General features: G+C 46.5%; 4 protein-coding genes across 7 annotated transcripts; 2 read left to right on the forward strand and 2 right to left on the reverse strand.

The window, feature by feature from the left end:
• The first annotated feature begins 972 nt into the window (after positions 1–972).
• Positions 973–4,619, forward strand: LOC123168893 (transcription initiation factor TFIID subunit 14b). Its single transcript, XM_044586753.1, has 7 exons — positions 973–1,276; positions 2,670–2,752; positions 2,897–3,118; positions 3,191–3,378; positions 3,459–3,583; positions 4,081–4,159; positions 4,278–4,619. The coding sequence occupies exons 1-7, from the start codon at positions 1,076–1,078 to the stop codon at positions 4,304–4,306; spliced, it is 927 nt and encodes a 308-aa protein (XP_044442688.1). The 5' UTR covers positions 973–1,075; the 3' UTR covers positions 4,307–4,619.
• A 1,105-nt stretch (positions 4,620–5,724) lies between these two features.
• LOC123165775 (mitochondrial metalloendopeptidase OMA1) lies at positions 5,725–9,590 on the reverse strand. Its single transcript, XM_044583506.1, has 4 exons — positions 8,453–9,590; positions 8,277–8,365; positions 7,422–7,632; positions 5,725–6,032 (listed from the first exon to the last, which is right to left on the reverse strand). The coding sequence occupies exons 1-4, from the start codon at positions 9,332–9,334 to the stop codon at positions 6,009–6,011; spliced, it is 1,206 nt and encodes a 401-aa protein (XP_044439441.1). The 5' UTR covers positions 9,335–9,590; the 3' UTR covers positions 5,725–6,008.
• Positions 9,591–10,866: 1,276 nt separating this feature from the next.
• On the reverse strand, positions 10,867–15,553 carry LOC123169759 (mitochondrial metalloendopeptidase OMA1). Of its 4 annotated transcripts, XR_006484938.1 has the most exons (5): positions 15,227–15,553; positions 13,558–13,811; positions 12,783–12,871; positions 11,908–12,151; positions 10,867–11,138 (listed from the first exon to the last, which is right to left on the reverse strand). XR_006484938.1 is itself a non-coding variant. In XM_044587627.1 (4 exons), the coding sequence occupies exons 1-3, from the start codon at positions 13,498–13,500 to the stop codon at positions 11,938–11,940; spliced, it is 846 nt and encodes a 281-aa protein (XP_044443562.1). In that variant the 5' UTR covers positions 13,501–13,551; the 3' UTR covers positions 10,867–11,122; positions 11,908–11,937. The 4 variants fall into 4 exon arrangements, 3 of the variants coding, with proteins under 3 accessions (XP_044443562.1, XP_044443561.1, XP_044443564.1); XM_044587627.1 differs by lacking the exons at positions 13,558–13,811; positions 15,227–15,553 and adding an exon at positions 12,958–13,551 and having other exon boundaries at positions 10,867–11,122; XM_044587626.1 differs by lacking the exons at positions 13,558–13,811; positions 15,227–15,553 and adding an exon at positions 12,958–13,551.
• Positions 15,554–24,664: 9,111 nt separating this feature from the next.
• LOC123165745 (auxin-responsive protein SAUR50) lies at positions 24,665–25,716 on the forward strand. Its single transcript, XM_044583463.1, has one exon. It carries the CDS (start codon positions 24,780–24,782, stop codon positions 25,155–25,157), a length of 378 nt encoding a protein of 125 aa, XP_044439398.1. The 5' UTR covers positions 24,665–24,779; the 3' UTR covers positions 25,158–25,716.
• Positions 25,717–25,742: the final 26 nt, after the last annotated feature.

Below are 25,742 nucleotides of genomic sequence, written 5' to 3' on the forward strand. Positions count from 1 at the left end.
AGTTAGCCCGATCTGGCATGTTGTATCTGGATCGACTCCACGGATCCGTAGCCTGCAAGTCTGAATTCGGTGTTGGACACAACAGTTTGCAGTGGAAGGAGAGCATTGCCCAATGGACACGTACGGTCTCCTTGGGGAGATCATCGATCGATCGATTTGATCGGGAAGGATCCACCACGTGCCCTGGCCCATGGGATCGAGATGGCAATCCATCCAGCCAGAAAGAGCGAGCGATCGACCGATCGATGCGTTTGCCAGGAATGATGAGCAACGCTTGCTTGGGCACACGCACGCACACTGTCGGGCGGATCCGGGAAAAGGTCCTTCCCATGCAAGATCCGGAAGCTCATACTCGTGTATATCAAGGATTCAAGAGGAAAAAAACGAGAAGAAGTCTCTCTGCACCAACATCACATTGGCCTCTCAGTATCTGATTCTGATCCCGTCTCGTCGACATCTCGCTCGGCGACCGATGGAGCATGGCGACGGCGACGGGTGGCGTTCTTTTTTGAAACAAACGGGTGGCGTTCTGGGATATACTATGCCCGGCTTCTCAAATCTCAATCGTGCAGTACGTCCTCGGGTCAGGTCCATGGGGTGGGTCGGGTGCACGGACGCACGTCGCGCGGGGCGTGGCATGTCGGGGCGCAGCAGCTGGTGGCCAGCCGGCCGGATCGGCATGTCAGTGCATTTGTCTGCCCTATTTTTTCATGTATTTGTTTGAGCAACTGCCCTCTTTTTTCAGAGACAGAGCTAATGTTTACTGGGCCTACAGGCTATTAATGATCCACCAAAGCCCAGGCGAGGCAACCCATGGGCTCACTCTATGGACCGGGCCCGTGCGAACTATGTGTACCGCGCCATTCCGCAGCCCAACACGCCACGTATACGACCCTAAAGGTTTACTTTTTCTCCAGAACATCCAACGTGCCTAACCCAACCCGACCAGACCGACCGACCGACCGATCCGAACCAAACCAAACCAAACCACCTTCCCGTCGTCTCCCTCCCCACCGCCGCGGCGAACTGACCCACCCGACCCGACCCGACCACCATCCCCAAACCCTCGCCGCCGATGGAGCAGCCGCCGTCCTCGCCGCCGCCCCCCGCGGCGGCCACGGCCACGGCAGCGCCTACTCCCGCTCCCGCTTCCGCTCCCATTATCCTGTCGGACTCGCCTCCTGCGGCCGCCGCGGTGGCGGAGCCCGCGCTGACCGCCGCGCAGAAGGCGCTCCGCTCCAAGCCGGCGCGCGCCCCCGAGGACCCCGACAAGAAGGTTCCCATCCCTCACCCGCTTCGTGTATTCGATATGCAGTAGCTTCTGTACGGCGTGCTTGCCCCGCATTGGGGGTTGGGGGGAGCTAGGGTTTTGACGGCCGTAGTCTGCGTGTCTGTGCCAGTATGTAGCTAGGCTAACCCGGGGCAGACGAATTATGCGGCATCATTCGTAAGTGGTGTTCTGAAAAATGAATAGCTGCTAGAATGCTCATTGTTGCAGTTGAAAAATGGAGTGACGGCAAATGTGTGCAAGTGGACTTTCATTTGGAACGTTTCATCTGTTCTGCTCCGTGCTTGTAATTGAGTTGATGAGTACTATGACTTATGAGAGGCAGATTTGACTAGAGTGTGCAGGCCTACTTGATCCAAAGACATTAGGCATCCGTCAGTAATAAATCACAAAATGAATGATGCTAGAATGTTTACTGCTGCAGTTGGGAAACGGTCAGAACGGGATCCAACACAAAGTTCTATTTAACTGCTGTTTTCTTAACACTAAGTTACAGGCTGTGTAATCTGATAATGTGTTTGAGAACTGTGCCTGCCGTTTTCTTAACCTGACTGTCTTGTTGGTTTGCTCTGCTCATTCCCATGACTAAGTTGATGAGGGTTGAGAGAATGGGTCAGAATATTTGGGCGTGTAACAAAGTGAATGCCTTGTGTTTGGCAGAGGATCCTTCTTGTCATGCTAGTTGCTAGTATGTCTTTGCGTAGAACAACATCTTAGCCTCCAATATAAAGGTTACCTGCTTCCTAGGCATGAAGAGCGTGTCAAGAACTAAGCATTTATCGGGGCACATCTTACAGTTATGTAAAGGCTCCTGTATGATGTTTGATGAATCACACGATAGGATACAATTATGGCAGATTTCATCTGTTGGGGTTTTCATAGTTAGTATGATGTTTGATGAATCACACGATAGGATACAATTATGGCAGATTTCATCTGTTGTGGTTTTCATAGTTAGATGCTAGACCTTGTTGTCCTTCAAGTTCTAATTACTTTCTGATTAACTGTTACCAAAATCACTTCGAAAAGCTCTAGAATTGTTAGGCATGTCACTGAGCAAGTAACTTGTGTTTGGTAAAGAATTCTCGTGTCATGATAATGCTACCACCTCCTTGCATAGAACAACGGCAGATTATCCTAAAGTATGGTGGCCCAATATAAAATATCACCTGGTTCCTATGCTTGAAAAGCAGGGCAAGAACTAAGCATTCGTTAAAGTGCACCTTCCGGTTTTGTTGAGACTCAAGTATGATGTTTGATTAATCACACAATAGGATTGGATGTTGCACATTTCATCCATCGTTATTTTGATGATTAGACATTATTGATATGTAATCTATAATGATTTTCTGATTAACCGTTGCAAAAATCCCTTGAACAGAATAAGAAGCTCAAGGATGTGGAGATCAGTTTTCCAATTGTCTATGGAACCATTTCATTTTGGCTTGGCAAAAAAGCAAGCGAGTAAGCATTTGCTTCACAGAAACTTATTTTTGTTAATTTCTTGAATCAAAATTTTACAACTTCAAACTGTAAATACAGTGCCATATTTTTATGTTCTTACCTGTAGCGAAAATTGTCTGAAGAAAAAATATTTTTCCCTTCTAGGTACAACTCTCACAAATGGACTGTGTACATCCGTTCTGCAACAAATGAGGATTTGAGTGTCATAGTTAAGCGTGTAGTGTTTCAGCTTCACCCAAGTTTCACTAATCCAACAAGAGTTGTAGAGCAACCGCCTTTTGAGTTGTCCGAATCTGGATGGGGAGAGTTTGAGATTGCAATAACCCTTTATTTTCACAGTGATGTCTGTGAGAAGCGTCTGGACTTGTAAGTGTTGAAGTCCTTTTTTGAACAGTTTTTTTTTTGGGAGCGAATACTTAGGTGATAGAGTTGGTGCAGGTTTCATCAACTTAAGCTGTATCCGGAAGAGGATGCCGGACCTCAATCAACAAAAAAACCTGTTGTAGTGGAAACATATGATGAAGTTGTCTTCCCTGAGCCCACTGAGGCCTTCTTCCTGCGAGTGCAAAATCATCCTGCTGCTACTGTGCCCAGGCTACCTCCTGGTATGACATTGTCTTCTCCAGGTATGTGGCTTGCTGGCTTGTACTTCCTATTTTCTTAGTGGAAAATGATAAAGTAGCATCTTAATATTTAAATCATCTAGGCCCTATGGAACTTATGTCACATGATAAGAAGCGTTTTGACACGAAGGATCATTCTTTGAGCCAGTGGTTCTCGAACTTCTCTGAAGCAGATGAACTATTAAAACTGGCTGCTGCTCGTCAACAGGTGAGAATCAGAGCTAGTAGTATCTGTCCTTATTAGGTGTATATTATAGCTGGCAATGCCGGTAGAAGGCATTATTTCCCCATGCGACATAGTCCCACTTGTAAGGTTCACTGCTGTAGAGACTTATAATTTTTCCCTTTTGTTGAGAGTTTCCTCATATGAATTTCGGTCAGCGAATCTGTTTTAGGATAAGCTGTGTGCCAGCAAACCCAGTGTCTAGTAGTGGAATTATTCATTCGTTCTGATATGCATATCCTTGCCGTATAACTGGAAACATTTTGCTCTTGGTGTCACTTTCATAGAGATGTCACACTAGGAATTATTTGGGACCTTGAAACCACATGGTGTTTCCTGTGGCTTTTATTTCATTTTGCTTGTTTAGTTACGTGGTGTTGCATATAATGGTTCACATACAAACCTGATAGAATTTGCATAGAACAGTTAGTCGTGGAAAACAGCATGCTGTGATTTGAATCGTTACCTTTTTGTTCCTCCAGGTGCAGGCTCACATCGCTAAGCTGAGAAGGCAGCTAAGTATGATAGAGGGAATGCCCCAGCAATCCAGAGTCATCTCTGGTCTGTAAAGTTTACTCCTTTTTTTTTCGGATTAGCAGTGACCACATTTGTAAATCGTTCGCTGAAGGGTTTGAAAGGGTTTGAATTGATGACGAGCTTCACAATGTTTTATGTCCAGGTCCTGGTCAACAGTTTGGGCACGGCTAATGGAATGGTAGCTGCTGTAAGGAAGATGCCGAAACCTGACAACAACTCGCTAACAGAATGTGACGTCTTAAGCTCGCAATTGATGTTTAGTGCTGGGCAGTGTGCATAAAGCGCAATCTATGGATTGTACCGCCTTTGTGCATTTTGAAATCAACGGGAGCATGATGTACTGCACATTTTCTTTTATGTTCCAGTAGAAGCATAGCACAGTGGTGCAAAATCCATTTTACTAACATAATGGAACGTGCCTTGCTTTGTGTCGTACCAGTAAGTGTTCATTTCCAAAATCATTTATAACAGTTAAATGAAGAGACGCTAGTCTGACCGTTAGTTGAAGTGGATACATATTAAAACATCTGGCGGTGAACAAGTCTAACAAGTTTCTTTTAGGGGAATGCCATACGGTGTCTTGCAATGTTTATTAGCGTATTCGAATTAGTGTGTCTTGCAATGTTGTGCGCCACCATGTTGGCCTCCCCTGGGCAATGCTGAAAAGAAACCATACAAAATTTCAATGATCCCATCTAATAGTAACGTTCATCTTTCATTGACCACGAGGCAGCCAAAAGATCCGAAAAGGCAAAACACGGCCCAAAATAACATGTTCGGTAGGTTGCAAACCATCTCACCATGATTATTTCTTGCACGATGGACCTCAACACAGCTCTCCCTATTTAATTTTCCAGCTACTTGCTCTACCGATTGTGCTAAAAAAAAGCTAGTTGCTCTACCATTAGAGCATCATCAACCATGGGTGCAACCTTGTAGAAGCAGGAACATAGACCAGGGATCATAAATGTCATCAGCTTCGGGTTAAAATCAGCCTCACTGGTCCCTCCCAACTCTTGAGAACCTACACCACCAACAGGATTTCCACTCGCTTGATAGATGCTCCCTCCGTTTCTAAATATAAGACCTTTAGAGATATCATCAATATGGATTACACACGGATTTAGAGTGTAGATTCACTCATTTTGCTCCGTATATAGTCCATATTGGAATCTCTACAAAGTCTTATATTGCTTCGTGTCTAGTCCATATTGGGATCTCTACAAAGTCTTATATTTAGGACCGGAGGGAGTAGTAGGCTAGTAGCCATCGCCGAAAATTTTTGTCCTATGGAAAATATATTCTCAACACAACAAAATTTACCAGCATAATGGTACAAGAAAAAAAATAAAAAGGCTTGTCGACATCTGAAATCGATTCTAAAACCGTGAACAGAGAAGTAAACAACAGTCCACCAAATTAACACAATACGTGCTGTCAACTTGTGCGCATCTACAAGATGTCTGCGCCATAATAAGAGCGAGACCAATGCTCGTTCATGCTTGAACAGGTTCTAGTTTGTAACCAGAATACTGAATGGTGAAACATGCAACTGCCGAATGCAGGTACAGAGATGGATATTTTGTGTGTGGTTGGGCTCAACGACCAATTTCACTTCTCAGCAGCACATTAAACCAAGTAGACTTGCAATGCCTTTCTCGCTACAGGATTTAACGGGATAAAACATGGAAGGGCACGTGTTCTCTCGCACCTTGAGTTGCAAGACGGTAAAAAGTTGGAACCGGGCAAACCAAATGTGTGTAAAATAGTTCTGGACAATCCAGCTGCTATTGCAATTGACTATTGGAGGCATCTCACAGAGGACAAACGTTCTTCATGCTTGCTCGCCACACACAATCTTGACCCCACTGAGCTATGCACCTGTAGCAGAATGAATCTGCAGAAGCAAGCAGTACATTTGGTCAGAAAATTCAAGAGGAAAAAAACTCTAGTCTCTTCCAAACTTTTAGTGTTTTCTTGAAGCCTTAAGGATTAACACATCAAAACAAAGACAATTTGCAGAGCTGAAACAGAACAAGGAAGGATGTGTTTCTGAATAAATTTTGCATCACAACACAATGATATACTGATGGTTCTTACTTTGTTTTCCACTGTGCTTGTATTTTGCATGACAACACAATAAATTTTGTATGACAACACAATGAATAAACAAAGACAATTTTGCATGCCCGCCCATGGAATGTGCTACTAGCAAAGTTTTAAATAGCGGGCTATGGCAAATAGCAGCCGAAGCGTTAGCACGCTAAATGGCGCTAAGCGGCTTGGCGTGATGTCGCTCGAAACGCTATAGCACCGAGATAGCGCGCTATTTAAAACTATGGCTACTAGATAAGCAATTATGTCATCCCAACAGTACAAAATGATTTGCCATACATTTTTTGCGGACATCCCAACATGAGGCATGACTATTCCTGCTAGTTCCTGGTCACTTGCGCGATAGTTTTCCAAACCCTATATGAAGTGTAGTCCAGCATCGGTAACAAAACATCTACAGATTTGCCTGAGTCCCTAGTTGTGAGTGTTGCTTCATGCAAATCTATGTCTGTTCTCATACCTATTCCAATTGATTATTTGCCCTTATAGTGATTAGTCAAATTCTTGTGCTTATATTGTCCATTTGATCATAGTTCTGGCACTAGCAATGGAATAAATTGTTATCTTGTAGCAATTGAAGGATGGATAATACTCAATTTTCCATTGATAGTGTTTGGCTAGCATTCAGAAGCCTAATGAAATGTGAAACAAAGATCAACTTACAACATACTTGTAGGGCAAGAATATCGAAAGGATGATACACAAATGGAAATGATGTTTGCGCAGGATTAGATCTCAGGACTCAGGATAACAGGTCTAGGAGGCACATACCAACATACATGCGTAATAGCTTGATGCACAGGGAAATTTATTTTCAACACCCACCAACAAAGGTGCAACAAAGGCAAACTAACCAACAAAGTCCTTGTAGAACTAACCAATAAAGGTGCAAAAACCAGCATCTTAGTATGACAAAGATAGCAATTAGAGTGGAAGGTTCATAACCAATCATGTAGTTTCCTCATACAAAGGTGACGATGGATCAAGAAGCTGCTCTCACGCAGATAGTAATAACATAAATGGATAATTTTTTCTATTAAATCACCAATGACGCAACTAAACCCCTGCTCTGGGAATCAGGGCCTATTGTACTCACATGAACTGGGGCTAAGACAGCATAAAAAACACACAGGAAAACTTTCTTTTAAATATTGCAGGCCTACAAACTAACCTCTGGTGCCTTGGCCGACATAACTTCTCTATATAATTCCAATGCCTCATCCATGACCTTTGCCCTAGATAAAAGCTGTGCTCTTTTCTTCCCCGAAGGATGATATATGTCATTCCCTACTAGCTTCTCAACAGCCACAGGGACTATGCGTGGATCGAAACCAGCAGCAGCCATCATCAGCATTCCCATGCGATCTGCCTCTATCTCCATCCTACATAGGAAACATCAATAGGAGCACTTCTCACATGAAATATTCACATAGAAAAGATAACGTAAAACAGGGTAGAGAACTGTAGGCCAAGTAAATTAATTCAGAGATGACTCCCATGAAGGGGATACGTTGAACTTCAGCATAGTCTGTGAGCATAGCATAACATAGAGTTTTGGCTAAGCAGCAAGTTCCCATTGGGACAAGACCAGTAGCTTATGCTCGGATGTAGATGGCCAAAAAGCTAAAACTTACTCAATCGATCGCTACTTGCCTTAGAAACACATCTCTGTTGTACTTAAAACAGTTTATATACAGGAATAGAAGGGATATTGAGCTGCTGAGCAACTCATTTACCGATCATATAAATCCTTGATTGCATCACATGCAGAATTAGATTTGTATGAGTGGTTTTGGCTAGTTAGGCTTGGGCATTTGTGTTGATAGCAAGAGTAAATAATATAGACTTGGATGAATGATTTTGGAGTTTTCAAAGTTAACATGAACTTCTTCAAGGACTATCACTGCATATGAACTACTTTGTCAATTAAATTTTCTTTGGGGATGCCACAGCACCCAGGGTACCCCACACTAAATCTGCCTATGGGAATCACCATCGACAATCTGAAATACATAATTGAATATACCTTCTTACGAAGTACACCTTGAGGGGATAAGGACACCACTTCTTGTAGATGATTGCCTCCGACCAGTGCCTGGCAACCAGGTGCGCAATCTACAGAAAGGAGGCAACAATGCCAGCTTAAATACACCGAAAAAAGGCCCGAAAGCACACATGAATCCATTGATCGAGGAGACCTACCTCATGTGCAAGAATAGCAGCAATTTCAGCATCCGTCTCCAAACGATTGAGCAATCCAGTGAACACCGAAATCTTGCCATTGGACCACGACACTGCACCGGCATGCCCGTCGTTTTTCATAACAAACACCTCCCAGTCGAGCCCATCAAGGTGCGTTACCTGTGGCTGCTGCGACCCGCATGACCTGCCCTGTTTCTTGCTCTCAATTGCGTGCCTCTTCTTGATGTCAAGGCCGCGTTGAACGGCGGGGAGAAGTTGCGCCGTGATAAGATTGACACGGACACTGTCTGGGTGGAGCGGGCTGAGGAACGTGGATGGGTAATTCCTCTTGAACATAGAAAAGCACGACTCGCCGTACTCGCGGTCGTCTAGGGGAGAGCGAATGACATAATGCGTCCGATTGGTATACGGCACGGTCTCAAGGCGAAAATAGGGGGTGTCACTTGTGTATGGAACGCGGACTAGATAGGTGTGGTAGACAACTGAATACATCACGTTGACGCAAGCTGCCGCTGCGGCGACCTTGCACAGCCACCAAATGTAGCTCACCCACCGGGCCGAAGCGCTGAAGTAGTGCTTGATGCTGTTGCGGGGCAGGCGTCCCTGGGGTGGGGCCGAGACCTCCCCGCGCCATGGGGTTGTGTGGTGGCGTCGATGGAGCAGCGCCGCCTGCGCCAATGCAGGCGGCCGACCACTCTGCTTGATGGTGCCGTGGAACAGACGGCGTTGGGTCGTGCCCGGCGCCTCCTCCGCACGCCATGGGAAGGTGTAGTGGCGCCGATGTAGCAGGGGCGGCGGTGCGGCAAGCGCGGTGGGCTGAGACGAGATTTCCCCACGGAACAGCGAGCGCTGCAGGAGGCGGAAAGCGGCGGCCTTGTTCATCTCCGCGATTTGGCGTTCCCCGGCGGCTGGCGCGGATGCGGAGCAGAGCAGTGGGGCGGATGGGAGGGCTGCGGCGGCGGTGGTGCTGAGGGGCAAGGGGGCGTGCGGGAGCCCTGGCGGCGGCGGTGCGGCAACCGGCGGGGGAGCCGCCAGTCGTCTTCGGGCCGCACGGGGCGCAGGGGAGAGCAGTTGGCGAGATCGCCGTGCGTGCGCAGGACCTGGATCGAGCCGCCAGAACGGATCCAGGGCATTTCGCAGCCAAGGGCCGGGCGCTACTATTTCTCGCTAGTCGCACCAGCACACGGCCCAGGCCAATAGGAGGGACGTTCAGGCAACGGTTTTCCTTTCTTTTTTTCTTTGACTTTTCTTACACACCTCAAAAAGGATATATACTACTAGTCCATTCCATAATGTAAGCTGTTTTTTTACACTAGTGTGGTGTCAAAAAATGCCTTACATTATGGGACCGAGGGAGTAGAATATATATTAGAGACACATGATAACTTTTTTAATTAAAATATTTAATTTAAAATGTGACAAGTATTTTTTAAAGCGCTTCACACATTCGTAAAAAATATTGTGTATTTCAGAATTATTCATTGTGCATAAAAAATGTTATGTTTTTTTTCAAAAAATCATGGTGCATTCAAAAATAATTTGGGCTGTATTTAAAAACAAAATTATAGTATAGTTGAACACTGTTCACATAATATTAGGAAATATTTATCATGCATTAAGAAATATTCATAGTGTACTTTTTAATGTTTATCATGCATTTTAAAAATGTTTATAGTGTAGTTAAAAATATTCATCGCACATTAAAAAGCGTTCATGGCATTTAAAAAATATTTGTACCATTCAAAATATATGTTCATACCATTTAAAAAAATGTTTGCACGTGAAAAAAATTTCATGACAATTTGAGAAAATGTTAATGAAATATAAAAATGTGTACATAAAATTTCGTGAAAAAATGTTCATGATATATGAAAAAACATTTGCACGTGAAAAGTTGTTCATGACGATTTTAGAAAATGTTAATGAAATGTAAAAAGATTGTTTGAGGGTTTCCTCACCACTATGTATCGTATCGGCCGTTTGTGCCTTTGTTTATAAAGGGAGGCGCACGGAGGTGGTAAGGCAATGGCCTCGACATTTGGGTCCTACAAGTGATAAGTTCTCAACACAAGTTACCGTGAATGAACAACAAATCTACCGTCATCGCACTATTATGTACCCTGGAATGTGCAGGATCAGCCTGAATTTCTTTGCCTTGGACATGATGAACTAGTAATGAGTAATGCATGCGTTGCAGGTAAGCACCGGTTCGGATGTTCTATATGCATTCTCGGTTCAAACAAGCTATAGATTAACAGTGTTTGCTAACGTGTAGCACTATACACGTGTTAGGCCCTTGTTTTTTTTTCCGTCTCAACCAAGTTTGAAGCCACATGTTCACTGCACATATCTCCGCAGCAAACATCGGTGTTGGCAAAAAAAAAAAAAAACCCGGCTTGTCGACATCTGAAATCGATACTAAATCCGTGAACTTAGAAGTAAAACACCAGTCCACCAAATTAACACAATAACCGAATGCAGGCACAGAGATGAATATTTTGTGGGCTCAACAACCAATTTCACTTCTCAACAGCACATTGAACTAAGCAGACTTGCAATGCCTTTTTCGCTACAGGATTTGATTGCTCTTGCCATCGGAGGCATCTCACAGAGGGCAAAGGGCAAAGGTTCTTCATGCTTGTTCGCCGCAATCTTCACCCACTGAGCCAGCTGCAACAGGATGAATCTGCAGAAGTGAGCCCTACATTTGGTCAGGAAAATGATTCGAACAAGAGGAAATCTCTGCCCCAAACTCCCGGTTTCTGAGGAGTGCCTAAGAACACAATAGGAATCTACAGCATTGGCTAGAAGTAATTCGAGAGGCAAAAAAAACTCTAGTCTCTTCTTCAAACTTTTAGTGTTTTCTTGAAGCCCGAAGGATTAACGCATCAAAACAAGGACAAACTGCAGAACTGAAACAGAACAAGGAAGGATGTGTTTCTGAATAAATTTTGTATGACAACACAATACCATAGTTACCTTGTTTTCCACTATGCTTGTATGCCGTCCCATGGCATGTATTACTAGGTAAGCAATATTGTCATCCCAACAGTACAAAATGATTTGCCTTACATTTTTATGGATTGAGGGACATCCCAACATGTAGGCATGGCTGCTCCTGCTAGTTCCTGGTTACTCTCGCACTAGTTTTCCAAACCAAAGTGTAATCCAGCATCGGTAGCAAAAGATCTACAGATTTGCCTGACTCACTAATTGTGGTTCTGCTTCATGCAAATCTATGTGGTTGCCCTGTACTTGGCGCCTGTTCTCATGCTAATTCCAATTGATTATTTGCTTATATTGTCCATTTGTTATATTTCTGGCACTAGCAATGGAAAACTTTGTTACCTTGTAGCTATTGAAGGATGGATAATACTTGATTTCCATTGATAGTGTTTTTGGTTAGCATTTAGAAGCCTAAGACAGCCTGAAACACACATAGGAAGACTTCTTACTTTTAAATATTGCAGGCCGACCAACTGAATTTAAACCTCTGGTGCCTTGGCTGGCATAACTTCTCTATATAATTCCAGCGCCTCATCCATGACCTTTGCTCTAGATAAAAGCTGTGCTCTTTTCTTCCCTGAAGGATGATAAATATCATTCCCTTGCTTCTCAAGTACCATAGGAGCTATGTGTGGATCGAAACCAGCAGCAGCCATTAGCAGCATTCCAATGTGATCTGCCTCTATCTCCATCCTAGATAGATAACATCGTCAGAAACGCTTCTAACATGAAATATTCCCATACGTTCGATAATGCAAAACAAGGCAGAGAACTGTAGACCAAGTAAGTTAACTCAGAAACGACTCTCATGAAGGGGATGCGTTGAACTTCACCGTAGCATAACAAAGAGTTTGGCTAACCAGCAAGTTCCATCTAGACAAGACCAGTGGCTCATGTTCGAATGAAGATGGCCAAAAAGATACAACTTACTCAGTTAATCGCAACTTGCCTTAGAAAGCCATCTCTGTTGGAATTTAAACAGTTTGTAAATGAATAGGGGGGGGGGGGGGGGGGGGGGGGGGATATAGCCCGCAACTCATTTTCTAACAATATAAATCCTTGAATGCATCGAATGCAGAATTATATTTGGATGACTGGTTTTGCCTAGTTACGCTTGGGCATTTGTGTTAATGGCTATAGAAATCAGATTTGGATCAATTGTTTTGAAGGTTTCAAATTTAACATGATTTTTTTTATGAATATCACTGAATGTGTACTACGTTAATTAAATTTTCTTTGGGGTTGCCATCGCACCGAGGGTACCCCCACTAGATCTGCCTATGGAAATCACCAGGAAAAATGTGACATTGACAAGTGAATATACCTTCTTAGGAAGTGCACCATGAGGGGGAAAGGAAACCACTTCTTGTAGACGATTGACTCTGATGAGTGCCTGGCAACCACGTGTGCAATCTACAGAAAGAGGCAACAACGTCAGCTTGAACACACTGAAAAAAGACCTGAAAGCACACATGAACCTATTAATCCAGTAGACCAACATCATGCGAAAGAGCAGTAGCAATTTCAGCATCAGTCTTCAAATGGATGAGCAATCCAGTGAACACTATAATCTTGCCATGGGGCCACGACATTGCACCAACATGCCTATCATTTTTAACAACAATCACCTCCCAGGCTAACCCATCAAGGTGCGCTGTTTGTGATTGTGATTTGCATAACTTGCCTTGTTTCTTGCTCTCAATTGCATGCCTGGCATCCAAGCTCACATCTTTGCAAGAGGATTCATGAATCAAGGCCACATCACGGTTCTTGATGTCAAGGCCACGCTGAACAGCACGGAGAAGTTGCGCTGTGATAAGATTGACACGGACACTGTCGGGGTGGAGCGGGCTAAGGAACTTGGAGGAGTGATTCTTCCTGACAAAAGCAAAACAAGACTCCGCATACTCGCGGTCGTCTAGGGGGGAGCGAATGACAAAATGAATCCGGTTGGTATAGGGCACAGTCTCAAGCTGAAAGATGGGGGTGCGGCTGATGTACGGAATCTGAACGAGATAGGTGTGGTAGACAAACGACCACATGATGTTGATGAAAGCTGCTGCTGCCGTGACCTTGCACAAAAACCAAAAGTAACTAACAGATCTCGATGGGGCCGGAGTGCTGAAGTAGCGCCGAGGGAGACGGATGCCAGGGGGTTGTACATTGATCTTGATGTTGTTGCGGGGCCGTCCATGAGTTGAGGCCGAGAACTCCCCACGCCATGGGGCGGTGTGGTGGCGTCGATGGAGCAACGCCGCTTGTGCTAATGCAGGTGGTCGACCACTCTGCTTGATGATGTTGTGGAACATACGCCCTTGGATCGAGCCTAGCACCTCCGCACTGTAGTGGCAAGCTAGAGACAAGTAGGATGATCAATTGATGGCAACTTGATTTTTTTTTGTTTATGTTCAATGCACCTTTAGTTCAAAAGGTAAGCGGTGAAATATACTAGTACCTCTGTAACAAAATACAGGACATTTTTTGTTTCATGTACAATTGCTAAAAGAAGTCTTACATTTTGCTACAGAGGGGGTATGTATTTATGACATAACCGTTCCCAACTGCAGGTACTATCTAAACCACGTGATCAAATATGAATTCTCTTGTACATATTTTCCCGATTGTGTTAATCAAAAAAGACCTTTTTGGGAAGAATCAAACAAAGACTTAACAAAAACATTGCACAGTTAATTTTGACACTTCTGCCTTACTACAAACACAGCAGGAGTCTCATAGAAAAGGGAGAATAATAGGATTGTCGAAATAAAGCAATCCTCCTTCCAGCACATATAAAACTAGTATAATGCCGTCCCTTCTAATAATTGGAAATAAAAGTAATATACCAGACTCTTTTCCTAAATCTATAAAAACAAAAACAATATTCTTATATGCAGCTAACAAGGTGAAGATCTTCATGAGAACCTAGGGCAAGCAGAAAGTAGCATATACATTGATGTTTAGTCACTATAACAGATAAAACAGTAAGCAAACAACCATCTTGCCGCACAGGTTTGAACACCAGAAAAAGGAAGGGAGAGGCTTTATGTCCTTCTATGCAGTACATCAAATAGTTATGCCGATTGCCGATTATATAAATAGAAGTAATTCATTGCAAAAAATATATATAAATAGAAGTAATATATGGGATTATCAGCACAGAAGATGCGTCCTTTCAACAATCAACTAGCACTAGCTTGCCCTTGAGCATGTTTAACAATACAAAGTAGTTTCATTGCAATAAGGTAGAGGGAACAGAAATGCTCAATACCAGGTCTCACAAAGCCATTATAACTGCTGAACCACTAGATGTCAATAAGTGATAACAATAAAAGCACTGCAACAAATTCTTCACAAATTTACGGGTCCTTATTTCGGTATTTCGAGTAAAAGCTCAAACAGTCTAAGTAAGAGACTGAGAGTATGCAGTTATGCTCACTACTCCCTCCGTCCTATAATATGAGAACGTTTTTGACACTACACTGGTGTCAAAAATGCTCTTATATTATACTCCCTCCGTTCCGAATTACTTGTCGCACGTATGGATGTATCTAGATGTATTTTAGTTCTAGATACATCCATTTCAGCGACGAGTAATTTGGGACGGAGGGAGTACGACGGAGGGAGTAGTTGACTAGATCTTGTTGAGTGACTAGTAAACCTTTAGTCAAAAGACAGACTATGGACTGCAATAAAGACATAACTTGGCATGAAAGAAGATACTAAAAACTACACTGTTAATACATATAAAAAGTAGAGATATAGTAGTACCTTTATATCCTTCCGCGGAAGGAATTGGGGGTGCAACGGGCTGCCACGGTGCGGTGCAGTGGCGCCAACGTGCTGCCTGTGTGCGAAGCGCAGTGCGTGCGCTGTGTTGAGCAGGACGGCGGCGCGGCGATGGCAGAACGGCGGCTGGGGGTGACGCCGCCGCGCGAAATGCCAGATGCGGCGAGCAGATGGGTTGGGGGGTGGAGGGTGGGACGCCAGTCTGTGGCGGGTGGGGGGTGCGGGCGGGCTGGAGGGCGGCCGCGTCCTAAGCCCTGGCGGTGGCGGTGCGGCAGCCGGCCGGGGAGCCAGCCGTCGCGGGGGCGCAGCAGAGCAATCGGCGAGAGGGGCCGAGCCGCCAGTCCGTCCGGATCGAGGGCATTTCGCGGCCCAGGGCCTGGCGGTGCTGAAGCAGGGCCTGCGGGGTCAGAGGCCTAAGAGCACCGAAGGAGGCCCGTTCGTCTAGGCCCATATGAGGGGCGTTCGTTCAAGCGACGGCCTTCACTTTTCACTTTGTTGTTCCGTTTCTTTTTTCTCCACTCTTTGAAATGAAATACAATAACATATATTAGAGACAAATGAGCACTTTTTCAATATGGAAACGCTAAAAATATGATGTCAGATTTTAAGGCATGGCAAATTCGAGGTTTTTATGGTACTTTAATTTGCAAGCACAACAATTTTCTGACAAAAAAGCGAATTGGGGTGGATTTGCCATGCTCGTCAACTAAAATTTCCATCCTCGGAGAACATAATTTGCCATGAAAAATGTTCGATTCTCCATGCCAGAAAATCTGACGTCAGATTTGTAGTGGAGTCCATAAATTAATGTAATTTAAAAATGCACCAAAGAATTTTCTTAAAGAATCATGTATTTTTTAAAAGTTTTTTGCACATTTATTAAAAATGATTGTGTATTTGAAGATTGTTCATCATGTATTAAAAAGTGTATTGCAGCGGGTATAAAACTTCCATTATTGTATCCCGTCTTTTACCTGCCATATTAGTTTGATTTACCTACCTAAAGGATTTCTAGGGTTTTATTTACTAAGAACATATTGGCTTACGAAAGAAAAAAATAATTTTATTCGATAAGTCAATAAAAGGTTGGACAGTTAAGGCGGTTTTCAAAGAAATCGATGAAGAAGAAAATAGAGATAGGAGGGGGGGAAACAAAAATGGAGAGGGGGAGGGGGAACTTACTTAGGACAAGGTGGGCGATAGAACTTATGTTCTTTTTTAGTAGGAGAGATTCATTGTGCATTTAAAAAATGTTCATCTGTATTTATGAAGTGTTTATATTGTAGTTGGAAAATATTCACAGCATATTAAAATCGTTTAGCATGCATTAATAAATGTTCAAAGTTTGCTAAAAAAATGTTCTCCGTGTATTAACAACTGTTTATCATGCATTTAAAAAAGGTTATAGTGTGGTTAAAAGGTGTTCATTGTAAAATTGTTCATAACATTTTACAAAAAGTATTTGTACCTCGAAATATGTGCTCTGCATTGAAAAATATTTGCATCTGAAAAGTCGTTCATTACAATTATAAAAAATGTTAATGAAATCTAAATGATTGTATGTAAAAGTTGGAAAAAATCATAACATATAAATCATGTTCACCGTGTATTTGAAAACGCTCACCATGTATTTTTAAAAATCAGACATGTATTTAAAAAAGGTTTAACATGTATTCACAAAAATATTCAATGTGTACCTAGAAAATGTTCAATGTGTGTTTTAAAAAAAGGAAAAGGAAAAGAAATGGAAGTATAAAAAACACACAGGAAACACAAACACATAGAATGAAAAACCAATAAAAACACAGGAAAAACGGAGGAAGCTTCCCAAAACCAGCTTCAAAACTATGAATCCCTGCTCAAGAATTCATCCGATTAACAAGTTAACTTGGCAATTAATCTCTACTCGTAGGGTCAGCGAGTAGCCGATAAACCAATAAATAGTCCAATTAATTGATTAAATAGCCGATTAACTTGCCGATTAGCCTATTAATCCCCTACTCGCTAGCCAGCCGAGCAGCTACCAGTTAATGATTTCCTCAACAATATTAACGTTAGATCCACCTGTCCCGCTTATAGCATTTGCGCTCAGGGCATCTCTCACATATTCCCTATAAAAAAACATATTCGCCTGCTGGGTTGGTGCTGGGCTAGGCCCCGGGCTGAGATTGAATCAAGACGGTTGCGATTACATTTGATAGGTGTGGATGTGCTTGTCTTAAATAAAAAGGTATGGCATGTATTCAATTCCGCATCACAACGCCCTTGCAAAAGAGGCAAGGGAGAACCGCTACCACACCCGCTTCTACGCCGCAGAGGAAGCCGTACCGCACCAGCCCCCTTCGATGTGTTCGAGGAGGAGGTGTCTTTCTAGGGCTCAAGCCGTGGTGATGATCGATTAGTTTTAGTTTACTATTCCCTCTTTAAAGAAATATAAGATTGTTTATATCACTACTTTACAGAGGGAGTAAATGTCATGTTGAACATCGATTATATTGAAGATGCTGCATTTTGAGGAGAAACTGAGGGCTATGCCCGGCGTTCGCCCGGTTGTCCGTGGACATGTCTGGTCGTGTTTGCGGACAAATGGGGCCATCCGTTTGAGGTATTTGCCTTGAAGATGCCCTTAATCAACAGTGACAATATCACAGACCGCATCAGCCAGCAGGGATAGACTTATGGCGATGCTTGATCAATCCACATACACATACAGGCGCCAACCACCGGGCTATGATTCGGATAGGCGTGCCCTACGCTCCCGTGGGACTGTCGAACGAACCCTTGAATGCATGCGTGCATGCATGCTCCTGTGTTATCTCAGCTACCACACACAACTTGATCGTCCGGCCGGTCGATCTAGTGGAGATGGTCCAGCTAGCTAGCTCTTATATTACAGGCTGTTGGCAAGGACCAGGGGATCGAGGAGGAGGAGCCTTCGCAGGATCTCTCCCTGTCCCCCCTCCATTTCCTCAATCATAGGCCCTTCCCTTTCACGAATATATATGGATCATCCGACGCAGCTGGCGGAACTGGAGCTCCGCCCGTGCACGCACCTACGTACCAGCCACTTCACAGTTCACACTAGCTCCCTCCCTCAGATTCATCTACGGCAAAACTAATTCCTCAAGCGCAATCCAGTGGATTCTCTCCGAATTGCGCCGGCCAGGTCGATCTTGGTTCTTGAGTTGAAGATGTAAAACCACATTGGGCATAGACCCTCATGATTAGCCGGTCACCATGATTAAGCCTGCATTGTTTAGGGACCTTGATCCGCTCTCTCTTTCATGCGTGCAGTTGATTAATAATTAATGGGGACGTATGATAATTAAGTGTGCATCATAATAGATAGAAGATGGCAGGAGCTGGCGATCGAGGACGTACGTACACTTGTGTACTTGCGATGGGCTGCAACGGCAACGGGCATGCACACGGGGGGATCGGAGTCGTTGGTTGGGACAGGACAGGCACCCGCAACTTGCCGCTCGGCCGCTGTCTGCCTCCCCACACACGCAACGCAATGATTTCCGTCGACGGATTCCCCCGGCGGCCCGTCAACGTCGCCGATCGAGACCACATCGCTCCGAACCACCGGCCGGCTCGCCATGTGGAAGCTCAGACGTCGCCGTCCATCGCCCGCCCCGCGGCACTGCGCGATACGACCGGCCGGCCGCCGTCACACTCACCCGCCTCAAGGGCCGCGGCCACCATCGGTCGCGCGACGGACGTGCTCACTCTGCATGCATATGCATGCAGGCAGGCTCGGTCGCTCCGACTCTGAAATTCTACCGGCCGCTTCTCTTTGATCGATTTGACCGGTCCATGACAGCATGACACGATGCACGATGCACGTTCAGTCGATTCCATGGTGCTAGCCGCGGGTCGCCGTCGTCCCGGACCGCCTTTGGCGACGACGGCGACGGCGGCGCCGCGCTCGCTGTCCGCCGCAGACAACTCGCGGTACGTACCGGTGACAGCCTAACCTTCAAGCCATTCGTGCCTGCTTTGTCTGGCCCCTGCTTTGTCTGGCCGGTGTCTGGCCGAACTCTGTGCTCTTCCTTGCGTCTGTCCATGCAATGCATGCATGCAGCTGGTAATCCATCTCAACATCCATATCGAATCCAATCTAGCCAGCATTCATTTACGCTGAAAGCGAGTCGACGGAGCGCGCGCTCTCTCTCTCTCTCTGTGCAGTGCACGCATGCATTGCATGGCATGTATCGTCGTCGACGCCAGCGTCCCTCGGGAGACCGGAAGGACGTTCGAATAAGTTTGTTAGGTGTGTGCCTGCATGCGCTCGTGTGTCTGTACAGTGTACAGTGTGTACGTGCACGACTCTTCGTGTTTCTTGTGTGGTGTACTGCCGGTACAGGCTACAGCTGATGGAGTACCATCTCTTGTTCGAGCCCTGCTATGCTGGTACGTGTAGGTCAGTAGGTCCGAATCTGCTTCTCTCGAACCCTGCTTTGCTGGTCCTGATTTGGGCATGACCCGGACGACCATACACAACGCACACACGCATACACGCATCTGTACGTACTGTACGCAACGTTATGCGCATACACGCATCTCTATGAACGCACATCCTATCCTATAAGCACTTTCGAGAGACTGAGTCGGCATATCATCTTGAAATTTTGTTCCACATCGCCGAAAATCCTAAAATAAATTCAGAAAAATGCGAGCAGCTGGGATATCATTGTCCTCCTAACCATCCAATCACAGGTTGGTTCGCAAACGTTGCATGATTGGTGGTCGCTCGTATGCTCGCGCCATTGTTTGCTCTCAAGCTTAAACGAACGCAAGGTTAGTTACCCATGCGTGTGACGTGTGCACAAGGATATGATCCAGCTCCGGTTAGGTGGTCAATTAGTGCAGAAAGCTGGACTAATGGGCCTGCAGCCAGCTCTTGTCATAGAATAAAATGCAGAGGATCGGGCCATAGTTCACGCATGCTGCAGCTTGAGTTGACATTACTGCGTCCATACTTTGCCGCTTCCATTTGCGATAAGTGGCGACATTATGCTGCCACTAGGTTGAGCGCCCATGCAGCCCTGCTGAACAAATGCTGGACACGAGCAAACGCATGTGATGATGGGAGGCCGGCGCTCTGCTCCTCCTGATCGACCAGTGCTGACCACATACATCGTCCCGGGAAAAATCCTCATCAACTGGACCTGAACCAGAACCAACTTGGCTGGGCGGTAGTGGGCTGTGGCAGTATTTGTTAAATAGCGGCCTGTCGATCTTCACGCATTAGTTGGGCCCTACGTTTAACCCCAGTTATCGTGTCAGTGGGGATGCGAAGCTCTGCAGTATCGATCAGCTTGTAGTACAGTAATTTTTAAAGGAGAAAAGGTTTGGTGCAAACTCAACCTAGAGCTTTCTTTAACTAGCAACCGAGGTAAATTTGGATATAATGGATTATTACGGGTCCCACTGATTCAAAATGATTTTCAGCTATTTTGGGTGATTCTAGCATTTGAATAGTTACATGAATGAGGTTTGTTTGATCAATCTGTCGAGGACTTCTTTGCAATAACCCTTACAGGAATTTTTCAGTAACTCCAAACCTCTGGGAAACTGTTTTTGGCTTTGCTATATCTCAGGTGTCTGGAAAATTTATTCGTGCCAGTCACTTTTTCTAGTTCATCCTGGGTTCGTGAGGAAAAAAAAAGAGAGGGGGCGGGGTGGGGGGACTGAACAATGCACGCTCTATTTTTGGCGTTTGGATTTAGACTTGACGGTCCATATAAAAAGGTGACTGAGGCAGTCATTTTTTCAAGTACCTGACAAATAGAGGCTTTCATCTTTTTTCTCGAATACGCACAAGTGTGCGTATCATATATTAAAGAAGAAAAGAGGGAAATTCCCTTCCACGGTTTTACAACTGTTTTATGTTTTGCTTATGGTGCAATCAAACAATCTTGCATTTGTTCTTGTTGCTATAGTACTTTTTTGAATTACACACGATCTAAAGACTTCCGCTAGTGCTCTTGCGAATGGAGGCCTATATATCCACGTGCTAACAGAGTACTCACTCGTCTTAATTTACTGATTAATTAACGTAAAAGATGATTCCATAAACGAGGTTCTTTTTCTTGAGCCGCATAAACAAGGGTCCTCTAGTGCGTTGCATAATGTGAGTCTTAAATAAAAAAACACAAAGTAACGGCTAGCGTGGAGCCAAATGTGCGTGCTTGCATCAACGGCGATTAGCCTCCGCAACTCCCAAGTGATAAAAGGATAGGAAGGAATGTCGGATCGACCTCCAACTTGGCGATGCGTTTGCGCGCGGTAGCTCCACAGCCAGTTTAGAAACACAATTGTTTTAATGAGTTAGGAAATCATTTCATCTTTGGAAAAATAGCGAGTGCTTAAAAGACGATTCGCATCGGTCACTTCTTTCACCGTTAGATCTGCATCCGACGGCTCACAATTCGTCTTCCTCGTTCTAACCATCTACCTGAAGATACGATCCGATCCAATCCTTCTCGCGCAACAATCGCTTTACCCCGCACCATCCACCTGCCTCCACCCCTGGGACCGCTATCACGCACCACTCGCCACAACTCCAATCCCTAAAACCTACCACTAACACGCATTGCTTGCCGCCGCGACGAGCGTCCCTCTTAAAGCCCCACTGATATGCAGCAACTACGACGACCGCCGCACATCCCCCACCCCGCACCCGTCAAGTTCCAGATTCGCTCATGCGAGTTGCCGCTCGTTGACGGCTCGGCCTCACCATGGCCGATGCTCGTTGTTGTCGCTCCTCACGCTGTCCCCGCCTTCGGCCTCATGCAAAGTGTGATCGTGACTGGCGCTAGATTTTTTTTTTGAGGAACATGAGGTTTAGCAAACGCGGCAAAAATATCACAAAGTCAAATCTTTACTGTAGAGGCTAAGATTTGCTCCTCTTCTCCACAGATAGTGCCCCAGTGTGCCGGTTACGTCGGTGCCTCATCTTTGAAAAAGATGGTCCACTCCAAAGGCTCCCAAGCTAGGTGAAAGGGGTGGCTATCCTTCAAGCATGGAACCACCTATCATCGGAAGACGCAACCACTAGCCAGTGGGACATAGGCAGATAAACATATGGTGTGAATCTGTTTGTGTTATGCACTCATGGTTGATCTTACTACTCCGAGTAAATTGCCAGAAATCGATCGCCACATTGAAGGCTAGGTTAGTAGAAAACAGTACTGTACATTTTTTTTTTGACAGAAAACACAATGTCTTGTGTAATCGTTTTGCAGAAAAACATTGATCGGTATATTTGATTTTGTTAAATGTGTTTATGACAAATGGCGTTTCCTGTCAAAAATATGTATTGTAGTGTTTTCTGCTAATTTAGTCTTCAGTGTGGTGGTTTTTTTGTAATTTACTCTACTACTCCTGGTACAGAATAAACATCTGCTGATCAAGGTTCGGAATTAAGGCATACTCCCTCCGTAGAGAAATATAAGTACCGCTCCTGGTGTTAGTCATTTCCGATGCACGATACTCTACAAAGTCAAAAAAAAAAGTCGTTAATTTTATGGATGGATCGATCAAGGCGTCCGTACAGTGGGCAGAGATACGTTTTCAGGGCAGGGAGATATGGCCATGATTGATCGTGTCTGCAGCAGCTGCTATAGCCACTGTAGCTAGCGACACTGGCTGGTCCGGCCCGGGCATTGAAAGCCGTGTTCTCTCCACTCCACGACTCCGCATCCGCATCTATTGTATCCTTGCCTGCCCAGTTTGATCTCTCCTTTTTGTGCGGCTACATCTGTAAAGGATGCACTTTGAGTGGAGGATTTTGTTCCGGATCTCCATTTCACGCCACACTTTTCTACAAAAGATGTCAACCCTGGCCGGCTGGCTCCTTTGGTTCTCCTCCGCTCAAGCTCCTCTCTCATTTTCCGCCTCCCCACTTGGAGATGATCAGGTCCCGTTAAGTTCTAGTAGCATTGACCTTATTTCTTTTTGAACAGGTGTTCTAGCATTGACTTTGAGCACCCATCTAGTTTTTTTAGAAGAGAGCACCCTCATAGTTAGAGCAACTCCAATGGGGCGACTCATTTCGTCCGCCGTCGTTCGTTTGGGTCGGCGCGAACAAAAAGTCGGCCAAACGCGCCGACCCAAACGGACGCGCGTCCGCGGGCGACCCATTTCCGGTCCATTTTTGAGCCGGATTTGCGTCGGCGCGGACACGCGACGGACGCGCGCACGCTCGCTTTCTCCTCTCCCCGGGCCCGCTGGTCGGTGGCTCATTGGCTTCCCCCCTCACCCCCCCAGCCAAACAGCAACCCTCGCCCGCCTCCTTCGTCGTCGCCGCCGCCGTCCTTTTTTGCCGGCGACTCCCCCCGTCGCCCGCCACCGTCATCTTGCCGCCAGGGAGCAAACTGCTTCCCACCGCCACTCCGCCCACCTCACAACCGCCCCGCGACCAAGAGGCCGCCTCGCCGCCCCGGCCAGATCCTCACCGGCACGCTCGTCGGACGTCGGCCCACTCGTCGGACATCGGCAGGGCAGCTAGCTGGTCCGTGCGCGCCGCGACTCCCCTCGCCGGTCGTCTCCTTCTTCGACGCCCGCAAGCGTTCGACAGTTTGCCAAGGTACGAAAATGGACTCCGCCGACGAGTTTTTTTCCACAATTTCCTTTGCGACTCCGACGAGGAGGAGATATTGGCTGCCGTGTTTGTCCATCACCACCTCAACAGCCAGCGGCCGTTGTTCCGTGGCTCCATTCCGGGCCACCTTCCGGCGTTGAATCGCAACTGAGAGAGCGGGCATTTCCTTCTTTGGAAGGACTACTTTGATACAACAAACCCGTTGTTCAAACATCAAAAATTCCGCCGCCGTTTCCGTATGAGTAGGCATCTTTTCAACCGTATTAGAGAGGGGGTGGTCGGCTATGATGACTATTTCGAGTGCAAAGAGAATGCCGTCGGCAAGATCGGTTTCTCCTCTTATCAGAAATGCACTCCCGCATCAAAATGAAAACATAAAAAGTAGCATGTGGAATCTGACGTTTACAAATGTAAACCGTATCCCTCACTCACCATGAACTCCTGCACGAACACACCCACACGCACACAGAGAGGAGAGGTCCCCTGGATGAGCAGTGCAGCACCCACCCAGCACCACAAGATCCGGACCATCATAAGATTCACCACTACTCTGCTCGAGCCCACCACGGCCGCTGGTTCACGTACGTACGGTGAAACCACGGGGAGACAGGTGGTGCGGCCGGGCCCAGGCCCGCCCGGCAAGCCCACGGGCGCCGCGGCCCCACCCCTGCCCGCCCGCTCGTACGTGAGTACGTGATCCTTCTTGCTCCACCACCTCCGGTCCACCACCACGGCACCAACCGTGGCTGCTATCCATCCGCCCGCCTCCCTCCCACCTCGCCCCTATATATACTCCTCCCCCTCCCTCCCCACCGTCCCATCACCCTCCTCCTCCTTCACCTCTCCACCTCCATCTCCAGCCAGCAGCCACCGGGCAAGTCTAACGAGCGACGGACGAGCTCCACGCCGGGCTTCGTTGCATAAATGGCGATCAAGAAGGGAGGCGCGGCGGGGCTGAAGCAGATCCTGAAGCGGTGCTCGAGCCTGGGCCGGCGGCAGCAGCAGCAGCAGCAGCAGCAGCAGGGCCACGGGGAGCAGCAGCAGCACTGGGAGGAGGAGGAGGAGGCGGCGCCGTCGGACGTGCCGCGGGGCCACTTCGCGGTATACGTGGGCGAGTCGCGGCGGCGGTTCGTGGTGCCCATCGCGGTGCTGGACCGGCCCGAGTTCCGCTCGCTGCTCCGCCGCGCCGAGGAGGAGTTCGGCTTCGGCGGCGCCGGGGACCTGCTCGTGCTCCCCTGCGAGGAGCTCGCCTTCCGCTCCCTCTGCTCCGCCTCCTCCCTCCCCTGCACCGCCGCCCGCTGAGGACGAGGCCCCAACCTGCCTCGACCTGGACGGCGGCAGGCCATTTGTTCGGCCCGTCGGTCCGGCCTGGCGCCATTGCCAGGCGGGCCGACGGCCGGTGAGGTGCAGTGTGCGTGTAAATACGGGTCCATCGATTCGACGCGGCGCATGCGCGTATTAGCGCGCGCCCTTGGAGCCGCCATTGATTTGATCACCGTGTGTGGGCTGTGGAGACAGAAGAAGATCGAGGAAGACGAAGAGGAGGAGAGCTTTGGAGAGAGATATTTTTAGAGCTAGTGAACGATTTAATTACCGGCCGGTGTGTGAGTTAATTTGCGTGTACGTTGTTTGTGACGTGTTGGAGTCCTTCTGCCCTCAGCCTTCTCCGGGACTGGACTGGAAGAGTGCGTGATTAGGCGAGGCGAACCGTCATTACACCCCCTTTTTCACTCTGTACATGCAAGTTAAGATGTGTTTGGCCGGCTAAGCTAAGCTAGCTCTAGCGAACGAAATAATGCGTACGTGCATGTTTCTTCTCCTCCCATGGTTTGGGAAATAAACAATGGTGGTTATTCTCATACTCTGTGCTATAAGGTCGATGATATA

This window comes from Triticum aestivum, chromosome 7D (assembly GCF_018294505.1).
Source record: "Triticum aestivum cultivar Chinese Spring chromosome 7D, IWGSC CS RefSeq v2.1, whole genome shotgun sequence".
NCBI classification, from domain to species: Eukaryota; Viridiplantae; Streptophyta; class Magnoliopsida; order Poales; family Poaceae; genus Triticum; species Triticum aestivum.